Genomic DNA, 17903 nt, shown 5'->3' with positions numbered 1-17903 from the left:
TTGTGCACAACACTTACAATGGATAATCTAATGGACTAGCAAAGAAAAAAGGCTTTGGCTATAAAAGTTATCAAAGAAGCAAAAAAATAATCTTGGAGACAATTTTGCTCAACAATTGGAAAAGAAACTACACTAAATAAAATGTGGATGATGGTTAAAAAGATGATAGGTAAATATAAACCCCCACATGTTCCTGTATTACTTGAAGGACAAAATTAAGCAATTTCAGATATGGAGAAAGCCAATTTACTTGGATTAGTATCAAACCATAGGGATTTATATTGGCTAACACCGTGGATGTTATTCAATCACAGCGCTCTATTTTGTATCTATTTTGCTCTATTTTCTATTTTGAGAGTCTTAAGGTGAGCTTAACAGGATACACTCTAAAAAATACTGGGTTATTTTCTCAACCCAAACGCTGGGTTGAAGCTGTCAGGGCATTTTGTGGGGTTGTTTTTACTCATGTTGGGTTATTTTCTGTAACCCAGCTTGTTGGGTTGATTGTTTAGGACAGCGCCCCTCCTCTCTCCCACCTGACGTGGTAAAACATTACCCAGCACCAGGGTGACTTCAACACAGCTGCATAGTTATTTGAAGGTTGAGGGAAAAAAATCGTCAGGCAGGCATATTCTTTCAACCGTCCAGTCCAGCAGCTGTCAACATGCAATGGAAATCAGGTGATTTTGGAAGGTATGTATGTATCTGCGTTTATTTATATATTTATTTTTATCCAGACGGATTTTAAAAGTCCACCCAGAGACATACCCTTCGTGATATCAATATTCTGCCTGCCATTTCGTTCAGCTTCAAGCAGGTTAGCAGGTGTCATTCCAGCTAATATTAGCTACTGTTAATGTTTAATCTACACAAATACAGACTCATAAAAACATAGTTCTGTATTCACTGGGTAGGAACTGCTGAACAGAAACAAAACGAACTTTAACGAACTACAATTAGCATACCAACAGCTGGTAGGTAACGTTAGCAGACTTGGACACTTTATGCTAATTAAATATGCTTCCACTTAACTTACGATAATATTAATCATGCCAAACAACATCTTATTAAATCCTTCAGGGTAGCCTCATATTATAGCCATGTAACTTACTGGGTGGTTCTTGGTGGTAACATTAACTTGGATTCACTAACTGAATAATGTGTCATTTGCTAGCTAACGTTAGCACTGCTGAACTTTTGTTTGTCAGCCTGTTAGGCTAATGGTAATGTTTGTGTTATCAAGCTCATCTGACATAAACGCACGTTTTGTATTACTGGTATTATGTTTAAAACAACTCCATAATATTAGGTGGTCATGGTTTCCGAGTGTGTTGCACTAATAATTTGTCTCCTGGTGGATTTTTATGTCTGTCAATATCATTCACTGGTAATGGTTCATGCAAGTCTTGATATAAAGTTCTGTAGGCTAACACCCACACAGCAAAAGGACTCCGCGGCGGATCCGCCGCGGAGGTATGACGCCTTCCGGAACGGACCCGCGAAACGGACCCGTATCGGAGTCCAGATGCTCTCAGGAACGGATCCGCTACGAAGGCGAATCGCGGACCCGCCGTGGCTCCGCACTGCATCCACTCCGCATCCGCGATTAAAACCTTACCTCCACGGCGGGTCCGTTTGGGATCCGCAAATTGATACATACATCCGCCGCGGACCCGCAACGGACTCAAAGGCTCATCTGGCCCGGGTCCGTTTTGGACCCGTTTATCTCATTTTCAAAATTCCTTCTGTTCTTGCTGTAGGATAAAACTAGGCAACTATAGGATAAAAGTAAAACTATCACTAGGCTACTACAGCAATATAGGCCTACGATTAATCTGCATTGCCTCGTATTTTTAACTTAAAAATACTGTCAATAAACCAGAAAAGGCTTAAGTCAAGACATCAATTTACTGTACAAACGTGATCACTACTCAATGGAAATATAAAATGGACATTTATGGAAAGTTACAGGTTATAAGCTATTCTGTTTTTGTTAAGTAGCCTACATTGCCTAGGCTACTTTACATTCATTTTGTGGTCAAAACCTAATTTAGTGCTTTATAGGCCTAGGTCAGTGCAGACATGAAATATTTTATCTAATAGGCTACAACTTCAATGAAATACTGCGCTATGCACAGCTAAAATATCAGAAAATGAATAACTGGTGAATGACAAGAAGTTCAATAAAAAGATTGTTTAATGCTTATTTCTCCTATTACTCCATTTGTGTGGATGGAGGCGGAACACATCTCCTCGTTGCCCGATCCACCGCCGGTTGAAACACCTGATTGCGTGTTTGGTGACCTCAGTGTCCGTGGCAGACCGTGTCACCATGTTTTTCCTCACAGCACCTGTAATCAAACAGACAGATATGTTTATGTTTATGGTATGTAGCATCCAAAGCCAAGTATGCCTACACAATACAATATATGAGATAGGTATTAAGGAGATTAAATTTAAAAAGAAACATGACTTACAAAGCTCCTCTGTTCGCTGCACGTTGAGGGCTGGTGTGGGGGTGGAGGGAGTTGAGGAGGGACTGCCGTTCCTGGCCCATAGTGAGGTGGGTGGTGTGCGAGAGGGGGGAAAAAATTGTATTAAATGGTAGTTATCTGTTAACCATGACTGATAATACAAATGGGGCCTTTCTATTCACTAATATTTCAGAGATCAGTCCCTACCTTGAGTAACTCTCCGTATGTTAAATGCAGGTGCAGGTGCAGGGAGTTGAGGTGGTGAAGAGTGTTGCGGTCCTGCCCCATGGTGAGGTGCTAAGGGAGATAAATGGTTGTGATCTGTTAACCATGGTAGGCTGAGAGCTACAGGGCCAAACAATGGCAAACAAAATCAAATCTCTGGTCATGCTGGACATGAATTTGTATGTTTCAATATTTTGGTATGCACTATCTATATCAACTCCATGAATGGATTGACATTGAAATCAATGTGTTTCAATACAATCTGATAATAATGAATGAACTTTTCAGGCAATATTGCATGAATGCAGATGTTTTAACTGACAAAATATTTGGCTGAGATTTTGAAAGTAATGGATAAAGTATGCAGAAAATCTGAGATGGTAATGCAGATGCAATCTGTTGGTCTGAAATGGAGTGACTACTGCTGTGTTAATATAGATGGGGCCACTGTATTCAATATTATTTCAGAGATCAGTCTTTACCTTAACAGTTTTCTCCAGGTTGAGGGGTAGTGACTCGGCTGCCTGGCACTCGGCGACATGGTGGAGCTGGAGGAATAGATACAAAGAGAGGGGAATGTCTTTAGCACTAAGAATGTTAACCATATCTCTAATATTAATATTATGATTTAGTTATTTCAATGTTAAGAGAGTATTACTTACTTTGCCAGTGCAATAGGCTTGGGCTTGAGGCTTCAACTGATATACCAGGCGAGTTGGAAGGTACCTCAGAGATGCAAAGTCACCATTTTCATCAGAGTCCTCGAAACGATGGCTGTTACATAACGATATCATTATGGTTATTGCAATCCCAAAATTTCCAAATATACATATAGTACAAGCATCTCTGGTCTATTTTGGAATGCTACGGGAATGTGTGAACATTTTAACAACCCAGAAAGTATTACTTGATCAAGCAAACCCAACAGAGGCAATCGTAACGTTAGATGCTAGAATCCAGCCGATAAAAGTTGACGCTGCAGAACAAACAAAATAGAAGATGGGGACCAAGTTCCATACAGTTAAGTTACGTTAGCATAATAAATCACAAACAGATGCCAATAGTTGTCTGAACCGACTTAAACAGTGATTAAAATGCCGAGGCTTTCATTACAAAGATGGCAGATAGAAACTAAAGTTACGTAATGTTATGATTCCAAACTTGGCAAAATGCAAACGTTAATGCACAGCTAGCTAGAGGCTAGGGCTAAACCATTATCAGTGAGTCAACATGCTAAAGTTGTAGGTAGCTATCATAGCAGACGAGTGCTTCACTGACTTCACTGACTGAAATACCAGTGCCAGTATCACCTTAATCAAGGTTTGCATCGCAAACGTGATTTCAATATATGTATAGCACTAATAGACATTAGCAATAACTTATGCAATTGCGCCTAGCAGCATGCTAGCTAGCAGCTATATGCCGCTAGCATAGTAGCACTATATGGACAACAGCGACACATTAAAACAGACAAGACCAGACTAATGTTAAATAACAATGTGTGTTTTTTAAATCACACTACCATAACATATTCTGCCGAAATTGCTATCCCATTTTAAATCAGATAGGCTACAGACTCATATGAGCATCACAGCTAACAATAACGTTAACTTTGCACAAACTGTTGCACAAAATGACAAACGTCTCTGGTTGCACTAACGTTAACATTAGCTAGTCCTAATATCAAACAACGTCATTACAATCAATAAACATGATGATTATAAAACCACAAAGGCCAATGTTTAGCTATTGTGAATGTCGCAATATATTAATAAATATCACTTACTCGAGAGGGTTCAGCGCAACCGTGTCCCAGCAAAGAAAATATCCACTAGTATGACTCTTCTTGGCTCTTGGTGTACAGTTATGTTCAACCGTTACAGTATAGGCGCGTCCGCGCCCGCGGATCCGACATGGGTCCACTCAGGATCCGCTGTTTGACAGTAGAATTTACGGGGCCGCCTGAAGGCGGAGCTGATCCTCTGTGCGGCACCAAAACGAATGCGACAGTCACGCGGGTTTGCCGACTTGAAGGCGGATCCGCCTAGGAGTCTACTGCTGTGTGGGCAGTGATTAAAATGCACTCTTTTTTTCTTTGATTGACAGGGCTGACCCCCAAAACGAACTTTGGAATCTGCCTGCCTTCATGGAAGTATCACATGCATTTTATACTATGCTATCTATTCAAAAATAAAGAAAACTATCAAATAAATAATTATGTCGAACTGTTTTATTTCATTACATGGCTTTTGATGGTCATTTATTATAGACTGTCTACATCAGGCCTAAAGCTGTTAACAGAAGGTGTGACTTTCAAGTAAGTAAATACAAACTTTGAGTTATTAAAAGTTTGTACAAGCAGAGTATTTTAAAAATCAACCAGTAGTTTTTGGAGATTTGGTTACATAACCCAAACATTATGTAACTTTAACTAAACAGTTGTGTCAACATAACCCAACATATTGGTTAAATTTTAACCCAGTTGTTGGGTTAAATTTAGTAACCCAATTTGCTTGGTTAAGATAACCCAATGCTGTGTTGGACCCCATTTTACTCAGCGGCTGGGATGAAAACAACCCAGTTTGGGTTGTTTTCAACCCAGCATTTTTTAGAGTGTAGGAATTAATGTTCCAATGGGAAAGGGTGAAGCCAAATCCATAATTAAATATGAAATTATACAAAAATGGCAAAGAGAATGGGAGACAGAATTTAAGGCTGGACACTACCATAAAATTCAGAAGAATGTGACAGGGAAAAGGGTTACATCATAGCCTAGAAATCTAGACGCACCCTAGCGGCGGCAAATTAATTTGCTCAGCCTGTACGTCTAGTATCGAACCATAGGGATTTCTATTGGCTTAGCACCGTGGATGTTCTCCAATCACAGCGCTCTATTTTGTTAGAGAGTCTTAAGGCGGGCTTAACAGGATAACGACAGTCCTGCGACTGTGAACAACAAGGAAGGTGGCTATGGCGAACGAAGAGCGGTTGTTTGAATCGGCGTTGGTGTCAACTTTGGAGGAGTTGGACTTGTGCTTTTCTTTGAAAGTTGAGCAACACAATGCACTTAAGTCATTACTTTCGAAGAAGGATGTATTTGCCGTTTTGCCGACCGGATACGGATATGGTCGTAGCGCTGGCCTATTGCATGCCTAGGCAGTTTGAAAGACAATTCTCTGCCCGCCCCTTGGATTAAGCGAGGTGAATGGTTCGATGCCAGACTATACATCTCAATGATATAGGATGGCCCCGCCAGGCTAGTTACATCACTGAGTTTAAACAGAAGGGAAGAAGTTGTCTATACCAGACTTAGATTAAGACATACAGGTTTGAATTCTACTCTACAGATAATAGGAAAGGGAAATGGTTTATGTATGGAGTGCCAAGACGATGAAGATGTGGAGCATGTACTGTTTACTTGTGAGAAGTATAATGATAATAGAGTGGTCTGGCTGGACATGGAAGGGGAGAACTCAATTCATGACATACTTGAGGAAAAGGGTATGACAAGGGAGAGACTTAAAGCTTTATTTATTTATCTTAATAATACTGGTATAATGAGAAGAGTATAATTATTATCATTTTTTTGTTTTGTTTTGTTTTGTTTTTTTTATTTTGAATTAACATAAGCCTAGACTTTATGACGTTCATGTTATTACACATTCCTGTACAGTTGGTGGCGGTATACTTCAAAAAAGTCATCTGCCAAGAAACAGAAGAAGAAGAAGAAGACAAAACCCTAAAAGAGAAGAAGAAGAAGAAGAAGAAGAAACCTCTGGCAGCCGTCTCCCTGCTTTGAAAATGGCGCAGCAGTGGTGTTGTGTTCCTCTGTGTGCCAACAATAAGCAAACACAGCCCTATTTGAGCTTTTACACATTCCCCCGCGACGTGGAACTTCGGAGAAAGTGGATGCAAGCCACCAAGATATTTGAAGGGCCACTGTCTAAAATCTCGGATGATACAGTTGTTTGTAGCCTACATTTTCGTAGCAGCGACCTGTTAAAAACAACTGGCGGTTTCAAAAGACTTAAAAAAGACGCGGTGCCTTGTATGTTTCGATCGGAGTCAACTGAAACACGAGTGCTTGCTTGTGGGCACGAAGATGTTGGTTTTGCTGTTGCGGCTAGTGTTGCTTTGGACCATACCTATGACATACGACCATCGCCTGGTAAGGTGGACTCGGTTGCAATGCAGAGTTGTGAAGTTTTCGAAACCCCCTCTCGAGTAAAAGTATAGCCTAGGTATTTGAGCAGAAAATGACTTAGGCCTAAAGTATAACTCCGGAGGAAAAACAACCCAGTGTCTATTTACGGGAGGCTTAACAACTTCAAACTTCTGATTGAGAGCACAATTATGTTTATTGGTGGCGTTTTGAGCAAGACCGTTTATTTGCATCATCAATGAATGGGCTTTAACGTTACAGTGATGCTAACTGGACTAGACAGGGTGAGGTTTGAAGTTGTTATCTACCGTAAATAGACCCTAGGTAATTTCTCTCGGAGTTGAGCTTCAACTAACAGTGAAAGTAACCAATCAGCATGTCACTTAAGTAAATGTCTTCAAAGTATCTATTATTTAAAGTATGTAAGCATTAGCCTGGGTGTTCCCATGCTGCCTTGCGCGCGATTTGATTCACGCTGCTAAGGCAGCCTGGAGACCATGGAGCAAATTTTCGCCTGAGATGGGGAACCAATCACAGAACAGGGGGGAAAGCAAGACGATGATAGAGTGGTGAAGTCCCGCCCCTTCCGTTTGCCTCCATGGGACCTATCTTTCAAAAAAATTTGAACGGCAGTCTATGGCGAAAAAGAAATTATTTTCTGGTCCCGGTTGACTTGTGCCTAGAATTACCCATATGATGTTTGTCAATTTTAAAGACAATTTTTCATGTAAAGACATTTGCAGTTTGTTTCGTAACTATTGAATTACAACATTGAGTCGTTGGAATTACAAAGATCGTAATTCCAACGACTACAAACCCATCAGTCGCGCTAGTGATGTTAGTTCATTCACAGCCACACTAGATTGTACAAGCATAGCAGCAACAGGTCTTAATTGGGCTTTCCTTGCCGAAGAAAATACCATGAGTCAGAGGATTAAACACATCAGGTAAGTTGTATTCGTCCATAGACTGTACATTACATACTGTTAAGTGACATAGCAGGCAGAAGATGCAACCGTTAACTAGCATAACAGCTCTTATCGTTTCATTACGTTGGTGACGTACATCGTTCGAGACGAGAGATGTAGTCCACTGAGTGGATTCGCACAAAACCAACATAACTTTTGAAGTCTATCGAACAACAATACTTTCTTGACGTGAAAAATTATCTTTTAAATTCACACACATCATATGTGAAATTTGTGGCACAATTCAAACTGGACCAAAAAATAATTGTTATCTCTCCATTAACTCCCGTTCATAATTTTTTGAAAGATAGGTCCCATGGACCGGAAGTAGAAGGGGCGGGACTTCACCACTCTATGAGCTACAGTATGCACAGACGCATTTGATAGACATCTGTGGCACCCAATAAACGGATCCGGGCATTTTTTTCAAATACGAGAAAATGAACGTTTGGTTCCCAGACCACGTCTCATTGAGAAGTGGTGGTGCTAGCCAGGCTATATAAGCTAAATAAGCCCAGTATGGAACATGCTCTAGCCTACTAGAAGGACAGTAGGCCTACTAGTAAAAGCCTTCGAGGCCAGGTGGGATCCCTTAAAGAGTAATATGTGTAAGTAGTCTATTGACCCATTTACAGAATATTATAGAATATTAGTGCCTGTTTAATTTTCTGTCCATTTACATTTTGTTAACCACTTGGTTTTCAATACCAATTTCAAGTTTTTTCCTGAAATTGCACAGTGCCTGCTTTAAAGGCCACTGTTCCCACCTAGTTTGACCTATAATCAAATTCTTAACCTCTTTGGAAAGCTGAGACACAGTAGTTTCATCATAATAACTGTGTGATGTACTGACAGTCACAAAGGCTAGAATATATATTTTTCTTTCTGCCAGATTACAAGCATCTTTGAACTGACCACATAAATGCAGAGATATGACATTATGCTATCCTGCAAAATATAAATTTACACTATAAGTAGTAAGTGGGCTAGTCTATTTAAGTGCTGCTCTACACGTATAATTAGTTTGTGCAGCATTTATTATAGAATAACCTTGGATCTTTGGATCTTCCTCTTTTTCATGTAACAGTAATGCTGCTTTATGACATCATTGCCTACAACATTCTATTTGTTTGTGCAGCATTGATTATTGACCATTTCAAGAGAGTTCCATTATCAGCATCATAGTTGTTCCCACAAGGCTTCCGTTTTAACATTCCATATGTTATCTTAATAGAGTCCCAAAGCCATGACGTAGCGTTGCCAAGGCAGCAATTTCACTGGATCTAAACAAATCAATCTAACCATTGAAATCGCCATAGCGGTGGCTTTCTTAATCTATTTCAATAATTTTACAACGTTTCTATGACGTTAGTATATTTTTTTACACTGTAGGAATCACATACTACAACATATATTCATACCAACACGATCAAATTCGTGACTACAGAGTTTTATTTTAGCATGGGTTTCCTCCGTAAAAGAGACCTGCATGGAACTTCACAGCATGCGGTTAAAATCCTTAAATTCACGGACGTGTTTTGGCTTTATTTTTTTGGCAAAAAAACGTCACTCTTAACAGCCGCCAGTCTTTGAGAAGACGTGAAATATCCACTGGAATTTTGTTTCTTTCTATTACACCTGCCAGGGAATCCGTGTTATGTGGCTAAGCTGCTGCCTAGCAGGTAAAACACATTTAAATTGATATATTTATTTTTATTAGCTAGAAATGATGCCACATGTCTAAATTCAATGCTATTTATGCCACTTCGAAAGTTTGTTTAGATCCAGTGATTCTGCTGTCATGGAAACGCTACGTCACACTTCGGGACTCTATTAAGTAGAAGTAGATTGGGAACAAAATAGAATGTTTACACATTGTTTTTGTTTTTCTTGTTGAAAGGGTCAGGAAAGAGAGTACCTGGGATCTTTGGATCCTCCAGTGGGACCATGGGTAAAATGGAGGAAAGGCCGCTGAGCTCTGGCTGTAACGAGACTGAAACGCACCAGGTTGACCTGAGATTGATTGTGAACGAAGAACACATAAAAGAGGAGGAATATGGTCATATGATATCATGTCAGGTCAAAGATGAAGAAGAAAAGCCCTTTGCAGAGCCTCACTGTAAAATTGAAACAGACGATACAGACAATACAGAATCTAGAGATGAAACACTACAGACACCAGCAGAGATTGAGGTCAAGATTGAGGAGGATGAGCAGGATGATAATCAGCTGGAAAGTAAGTCCTTTCAGATATATCTTTCAGACACGATTCCCTTTCAGACACGACAGTGTTTCCTCTATGTTTATGTTAGCATGGCGGCCCGCCACGGTTTAAATTAATACCGCCACGATATGAGAATCAGGGCAGACGCACAATGTAGTTGCAGTTGCTTTTTAAATAATTCTGCCGACATATCCTCCCCTGCTGGCTGCCGCTCACATTGCAATTTAACAATAAGTAGCCTAAAACTAGTCAGAGGTTGAAAATTGCTGTTTAACAATAAACAGCAATGTTAATTCGAGGTACCTGTCTAGTTTTATTCCATAAATATATTGTTTTTATAGACGTTAGTGTTACACCAGTGCTTCCCATACATTGACTAATCTGTGGCGGGGCGCCACAAAACCAAACACCACAGATTAATATTCAATGTTTAATTTAATTTAATTTAAATTAAATATAAGATAAAATCCTTGCATTGCATTGCCATTGAGCTGTGCTTTTTACGCACGCAGCCTTTCCTTACCCCGCCCCGCTCTCTCTCATAGCCCGCTGCCCCTCCTCTGCATGTGCATTTAACAAAATATTCACGATTGTTGAAGGATTGTTGTTGCCACATAGAAGCATTGCATAGAAGACGTCTGGCTAAATTGCTATTAAATCCGCTTAGCATTGTGACCATGCTGCGCAAATTTGTTCAAAACTGCTGCATTGAAGTTAACTCTGCTAAGGTCTTATCACAACATAGTAGGCTACATTGAAGAGACTAAACTAAGTTAAGTTATGCAATCAAGCAGTATCTCAAAGCTAACATAGAATACTGTTTGGATGTCGAATTTAGCATGCTTAGCCTACTTACAGCTGCTTGTCAATTTCGTTGAAGGGCTCATTTTATTGACTCTGACACTGAATGTTTGCAAAATCCCGATGTAAATGGAAAAGTTCAAAAATTCAAAGGTGCTTGTCCCAAGGAGAAGTACAAACCTTTATTTTAACTATGTAGAAAACGTTATGAATTGCATCCACACATCAGCAGCCTTTTAACTGTGTTACTCACGAACGTCTTAAAGTGACAGGCGTCTTAAAGTGACGGGAATATGGAGCTAAATTTGTCTCAATAATATTTGTATATGCGCAGAGGGGGATCCACAAATATTTATTGATTTGCATGTGTGTTTTGATATCTACAAATAAAATAAAAAAAAGAAAATCATATTTGTAACTCGTATATTGATTTTTACAAATATAGATAGCATTTGTAAATAAAATGCCATTTGTGAAATGTGATTCTGCATTTGTGGATCACCAGCACACGCATTCTTCGCTTTCCAAAGTTACCTGTTTTTGAGACTTTCTTCACATGAAAGTCACACAAATCCACACGTAAATAGGCCTACTTTAATTCACCGGCACACAGAAATCGCAATCCAGTAGATGGCGACATCCACAAATATTTCTTGACTTACATTCGTGTTTTGACATCCACAAATAAAAAATTCATATTTGTAAATTGGTTTTCACAATTGTAGATGTGTATTTGTAAATTAAATGGCATTTGTAAAACTGAAAATTGCCTTTGAGAAATCTAATTTTGCATTTGTGGATCACCAGCACACACAGTTTTCGTTTTCGCATTTGTGGATCAGCATTTGTGGATCACGTATTTTTGAGACAAACTTTGCGCAGAGAAGCCACCCAGATCCACAAGTAGCCTGCTGACACTTTCTAATCCAGTAGATGGCAGTGTTGTTCTATGGGACTCATAACCAAAGATTCTTTGCTCATAACACACAGAGCTAGCGAACCTAGTTTTTAAATCTAACAAGTTATGCCTTTTACAACAAGCTTTTTGATGGAAAAGTGGTGTTTCATTTCCATAATCTTTGTTTAGTAAACGCATAAAACCGTCAGTTTGCAAGCGAAATCAAGAATTACGATCTTTGAGTTTGTTTATAGTTACCTAGCAACCTTTCACACTGTCAGTTCTTGCAGTTCATTACCGAGTTAAAAAAAAAAAAAAACTGCTGGCAATGTTAAAACAGCTGTTCAGGTGGGCTCATAGAATTGGAACTCTATATGAAATGTTGCGCTGAGCCTGAATTTGAACCAACAATCCTTGGGGTCAGAGCTCACTCTAACCACTGTGCTACCACATTTCTTGTAGGCCTACATTACAAACTGACGGTTTTATGCGTTTTTTTTTTTTTACTCTGTAATGAACTGCAAGAACTGACTGTGTGAAAGGCCCAATTGATATTTTTCCAAGTTTACACTGAATAAAGAGAGGTAAATAGGCCTATTATTTAGACAGAAGTAGCTACTGCACTGGTAAATAGATCACACAAATTCCCATTGAGAGACTGTATAGCCTACTGATAAGCTAGCTAGCAGGCAAACTAACTTGGCTAACGTTATATTATCACCATTTTTTCTTTTTTCTACCTGTAGGCTATAAGTTAACCCTTTGTTCACATCCTGCTTAAACACAGCGCATAAGATAGGCTATCAATCACTAATAAGGTCGAGATTTCACTCAAGCGTCTAATGTTCATAACTCTGTTCTAGAATCTTTGGTTTTAACACCTTAAAGCCTCGGTTGCTAGGTAACTATAAACAAACTCAAAGATCGTAATTCTTGATTTTGCTTGCAAACTGACGGTTTTATGCGTTTACTAAACAAAGATTATGGAAATTAAACACCACTTTTCCATCAAAAAGCTTGTTGTAAAAGGCATAACTTGTTAGATTTAAAAACTAGGTTCGCTAGCTCTGTGTGTTATGAGCAAAGAATCTTTGGTTATGAGTCCCATAGAACAACACTGCCATCTACTGGATTAGAAAGTGTCAGCAGGCTACTTGTGGATCTGGGTGGCTTCTCTGCGCAAAGTTTGTCTCAAAAATACGTGATCCACAAATGCTGATCCACAAATGCGAAAACGAAAACTGTGTGTGCTGGTGATCCACAAATGCAAAATTAGATTTCACAAAGGCAATTTTCAGTTTTACAAATGCCATTTCATTTACAAATACACATCTACAATTGTGAAAACCAATTTACAAGTTACAAATATGATTTTTTTTATTTGTGGATGTCAAAACACGAATGCATGTCAAGAAATATTTGTGGATGTCGCCATCTACTGGATTGCGATTTCTGTGTGCCGGTGAATTTAAAGTAGGCCTATTTACGTGTGGATTTGTGTGACTTTCATGTGAAGAACGTCTCAAAAACACGTAACTTTGTAAAGCGAAGAATGCATGTGCTGGTGATCCACAAATGCAGAATCACATTTCACAAATGAAATTTTCGGTTTTACAAATGGCATTTTATTTACAAATGCTATCTATATTTGTAAAAATCAATATACGAGTTACAAATATGATTTTCTTTTTTTTCTTTTTTTTTTATTTGTAGATATCAAAACACACATGGAAATCAAGAAATATTTGTGGATCCCCCTCTGCGCATATACAAATATTGTTGAGACAATATTTGTATATGCGCAGAGGGGGATTCACAAATATTTCTTGATCAATATCATGGATTTAGCTCTCTCTTTAGCTAACTCTATACACTACCAACAAGACGATCCCCCCCCCCCATTGTCCAAGTCCCCCCCCCCCCCCCCATTCCCATTGAATCCAATTCTGTGGGAAACACTGTACACTACCACCTAGTGATAAACCCACAAAAATAAATAGCCTGGTTTTGACCTGACATGCATGCGTCACTGACTCTACCCAAAGCGGCAACCATTATAAGCCAAGTTATGATAAAATGTCCAGACCGTGCGTTTTCATGAGTTTTCGATCGTCATCTTTTTCAGTTCTATTCATCAGAGTGCCAATAATAATAAGTTCTAATAAGTGTTCCTAAGGCCTATGACCTCTTCAAAAATGCCTGACAATTCAGGCCTAGAAATGGTCTTTTTAAAGCCCTGAATGATGTCCAAATCAAAAACTCATTTAGATTGCACAAATCATATTTTCTGTGAAAAGTGCCTTGTAAACACACACATTAGAGCTTGACCGATATGTGATTTTGAATGCTGATATAAATATTTGAGTGTTGTAAGAGCCGATAATCAATATATCGCCTGATAGTCATTTTTAACCAACACGAAACCGGACTGGAATTTTTCAAAGAGGTTATTATGTTTGAGGTGGTCCTGAAGGTGGGTGGCAACTGCTCTCTGAAGTACTTTCGATATGAAGGAGAGATTGGAGATGGGCCTGTAGTTGGATAGGACTTCTGGATAGGGCCGGGTATCGTTCAAATTTCAATTCAATCAATTTCAACAACAAAAATACAGTACATTCTCCTTTAGTGGTGAAACAACTTGCATTAAAATACAAACATTTTTGCATGAACATCTGTAAAAATAGACTATTACAAATAAACAATATAGGAGATTATTACGGTATAGGCCTACTTAACATCTGCAGTATTGAAGTGAAGAAATGTAAATGTAGCCTAACAGATTAGTGCAAAATGTATTAAGTGCAAGTGGCATTTCGTTTTTTTGGTATCCACCTTAATGAAGTGGAGCCACACTGAATTCTTTGGCATTTATTACACTAGTTGAAAAAACCATACACCTCTCCGGACAACACACCCCTTTGAATACAATGTGCCATGCTTTTTTTGCTATGGTAAAATAACGCGGATTTTGGATAATCACGCCAGCCAAACTGTCGATATTAGAGGTCTGAAATGCGGTTAGACGTTTTGCCCTGCACACATTTGTCATCTGACATGTAGTGGTTTTTGTGTTAAGAGAGTTAAGTTTGGTTTTGCTAAGGGAGCTAAACAAAACAAACCCCTCAGCACCATTGACAGAAGCCTGTCACGTTTTTCAAGTTTACCCACAATTAGCAACTTTAGCATAACAATGCAGCTGCTATGAAACACAGCGTGGGTCTGTGGGTTAAGCCACACTGTCAACTCTGTGGAGAATAGATATTTGTTCTAATGTAAGCCAGCATTGTGTATAATGCTTGTCACTTGAGGGAAAACTTAAACTTTTAAATAACTAGCATAATTAGCTAACCAATGGTAATTGGTGGCCAGCTATTGGGAGACCAAAGGACTCCGCCCAGAATCCATTCATTGTGTTGTGGATGATGTAGTAGCTGTCATGATTGGAGAGTTTTCAAAGAGGAGAAAACAAAAGGGAGAAGCCTTATCTCTTGCTAATTGTGCTAGCACCACAGATAGCATGTTGTTTCTGAAGTAATGTTCTAAGATCCTTCATTTCAACCCTCCTTCTGTGTGACCTGTGTAACGTTATGTGAGCCAATCACCAGTCACTTTAGACCTCTTCACACAAGTGTTAATTGTCTAACAGACGTTAAGATTTATTTCTTTTGGGCATCGGAATCTGGCGCTGAAATAAAATATTTTTTTCCAGATAGGATCGGAGGGGGGGTTTTGTAGTTTGAGAAGGTGATTAACAGTGGAGAAAAGCTGATTGGAATTTCCTGGACTGTTTCTGATGGCATCGGAGTGCAACTGTGACGTTGCATATTTGAGGGACTGTGCATATTTTTGTTGTTGCTCCTGGTAAATTTATTTGTGGACAGTGAGGCCAGAGGCTTTGGAGCGGTGCTCAAGGACCCGCCCTGCTGCCTTCATCTTACAAAGCCCATCTGTGAACCAGGGAGCTGAGCGGATGAAGGTGACTGTTCTGGTTTTAACAGGGGCATGGAGGTCCTGGAGGCTGCTCAGATGGCTGTTGTAGTAGTCCACTGCTTCGTCGGCTGATGAAAAATGTGTGGAAAGATGCTGAAAGTCTGCTGCCAAGAGTTCTGGGTTTATGTTTTTTAGGTTTCATTTTTTTTTATGACTCATCGCAGGCATGATAGCGCTCCGGCGCCACGCCGGATTTCCTGTATACCGACGTGTCTGCGGAAAAAAAAATAAGGTATGAGTTTTCGTGATCTGAGAGGGAAGAGCGATGCGAATATCCCGCTCTTCGCTCACTCAGATGGCTGTTTACTCGGCCGCTCCTCCGCTCAAATTCGCGTCAGCTTGCTCCGCTCAATTTGCTCCCCGTTCCACTTAAAAATCATCCCCCTCCAGTGAAATCGCTCCAGTTTAAAAGAGGGAGAAATAAATACAAGCCGAATTGTCAACCTAAACAGAAAACTTAAATTCCAAAGAACTAAGAGCAATGGCAATTTATTTCACAGAACATTTATTTTAAAATGCAACACCGATAGTGCATCAACGAACAAGCTTGGCTAAGTCAATAGACATAAGCTCAAACATCAACATGTTTTCATGAGCGTTGGTTAGAAAACAGCTATTTCAGACTGCTGAACAGATATCATGTAGGGTCATACAGATTCATTGCTAGATAGGTCGCCATTAAAGCTAACATGTTATTTAATAGGCTACTTAGCTCAGTCATTGGACGACAAGGAGAAAGTTAGGTTGAAGAGGGAGACGAATGCAAAACCGCACATATGGCCGTATCTACCATAGAGTCTTTCTTCAAATTTCGTTTAATTTATTAACTAAAAATAGCCGACGAGACAATTATTCTTGCATCATCGAACCGTCACGCGACACGTAGGCTATTTGTAGGCCTACCTCTGACCAGAGCCATGTCAAAACGAAAGTAGAGATGACGGAGTAAATCACGCAATCACGGAGTAAGCCTATGTCTTAACTAACGAACGAACGTAGTGTTTCACGCATATATATATATACGTATATCCGAATATAAGACGACCCTGAATATAAGACGACCCCCCATTTTCCAGACTTATTTTTGGGAAAAAAGAGATTTTTGTGGAAATAAATCTGGTTTTCAACAGAAAATAATTTTATTTGAAAATTCTAGTGATAATTCACTGGAAAAAAACATTTTAACACCATTCATTAAATATTTGGATTCATTTGTCACAAAATAAAGTGCACTCAATGTCAATGAATGAGTTCAGAAAGGAATGAATGAGTGACAAAAATGAATAACCATTCCACAAAAATGCAATAATTATGTAGGCCTATGTATGTAACTGTGAAGATAGATAGAAAATAACCATCTGCTTTTAATCAAACACATCTGACATTAAAGTCTTAAAACAAACCAAACTGTGGGGTTGCAATAAGAACAGCAGTGCAAATGGGTCTTTATACTGCACATTAAACTAGGCATATTCCTCACAGAGATCCCCTGCCTTGCTATGCTCACTCTCACTGTCATCACTATGATGCTCCACGAGCCCCTCCCACAGAATGTCATCTTCGCTCCCATCAAGGGCATTTGATATGCAGCATTTCTTAAATCCATGAATGATGCTCTCCTGGCTTATGGCATCCCATGCTTGGAGGATCCAAGTACAGAGCAGATGCACAGCTGGCTTCTGAAGTTTTCCAGTAGGCGTCAGTGAGTGATTGCCTGACAGGAGCCACTCAGTGTACCTCTTGCGCAGATTATCCTTGAATGGCTTATTGACGACTACATCCAATACCTGTAGCTGGCTTGTCACCCCCCCCGGTATGATCACTAGATCGCCGTTCATTTTCCGCAACTGAGTTTTGACGGGCTCTGTCAAGTGTCCGCGGAATGCATCCAAAACAAGCTCTTCTTATGAAGCGCACCGCGGTGCCTGCCCCACACTACCTTGAGCCAGTCCACTACCAGGTCAGTGTCCATCCAGCCCATTTCCTGGACACGTACGATAATGCCAGCTGGCATCGTCTCCTTTGGCATAGTCTTGCTATTCAAAATCACATAAGGCGGGAGTTTGGTCCCATCAGCGAGACACGCCAACATTACAGTGATTCGTTTTTTTTTCATTTCCAGTAGATCGCACAATAACTGATTTGTCCCCTTTCTTTGCAA

At 39.6% G+C, this 17903-nt stretch overlaps 2 protein-coding genes and 2 long non-coding RNA genes across 5 annotated transcripts in view; 2 read left to right on the top strand and 2 right to left on the bottom strand.

Moving 5' to 3' along the window:
• Nucleotides 1-17903, top strand: part of LOC121718789 (zinc finger protein 708-like) — a 712111-nt gene that overhangs the window by 588119 nt on the left and 106089 nt on the right. The gene's annotated exons all lie outside the window — the stretch shown is intronic.
• On the bottom strand, nucleotides 1074-11851 carry LOC121719104. Its single transcript, XR_006034166.1, has 4 exons — nucleotides 11841-11851; nucleotides 11096-11102; nucleotides 4822-4824; nucleotides 1074-1151 (listed from the first exon to the last, which is right to left on the bottom strand). It is a non-coding gene; the product is annotated as an uncharacterized LOC121719104 (long non-coding RNA).
• LOC121719025 lies at nucleotides 3445-4599 on the bottom strand. Its single transcript, XR_006034078.1, has 3 exons — nucleotides 4486-4599; nucleotides 3607-3675; nucleotides 3445-3473 (listed from the first exon to the last, which is right to left on the bottom strand). It is a non-coding gene; the product is annotated as an uncharacterized LOC121719025 (long non-coding RNA).
• Nucleotides 6416-17903, top strand: part of LOC121718881 (zinc finger protein 501-like) — a 28027-nt gene continuing 16539 nt past the window's right edge. Inside the window, exons 1-2 of one of the 2 annotated variants that reach the window (XM_042104265.1) lie at nucleotides 6416-6867; nucleotides 9730-10065. In XM_042104265.1, the coding sequence (XP_041960199.1) occupies nucleotides 6501-6867; nucleotides 9730-10065 (703 nt within the window). In that variant the 5' untranslated portion in view covers nucleotides 6416-6500. The remainder of the gene's footprint in view (nucleotides 6868-9729; nucleotides 10066-17903) is intronic. The other variant, XM_042104264.1, reaches the window with a different exon arrangement.

The sequence above is a fragment of the Alosa sapidissima genome, chromosome 9 (genome assembly GCF_018492685.1).
Source record: "Alosa sapidissima isolate fAloSap1 chromosome 9, fAloSap1.pri, whole genome shotgun sequence".
Classification (NCBI taxonomy): Eukaryota; Metazoa; Chordata; class Actinopteri; order Clupeiformes; family Clupeidae; genus Alosa; species Alosa sapidissima.
This window is presented reverse-complemented; position numbering and strand designations above follow the sequence as displayed.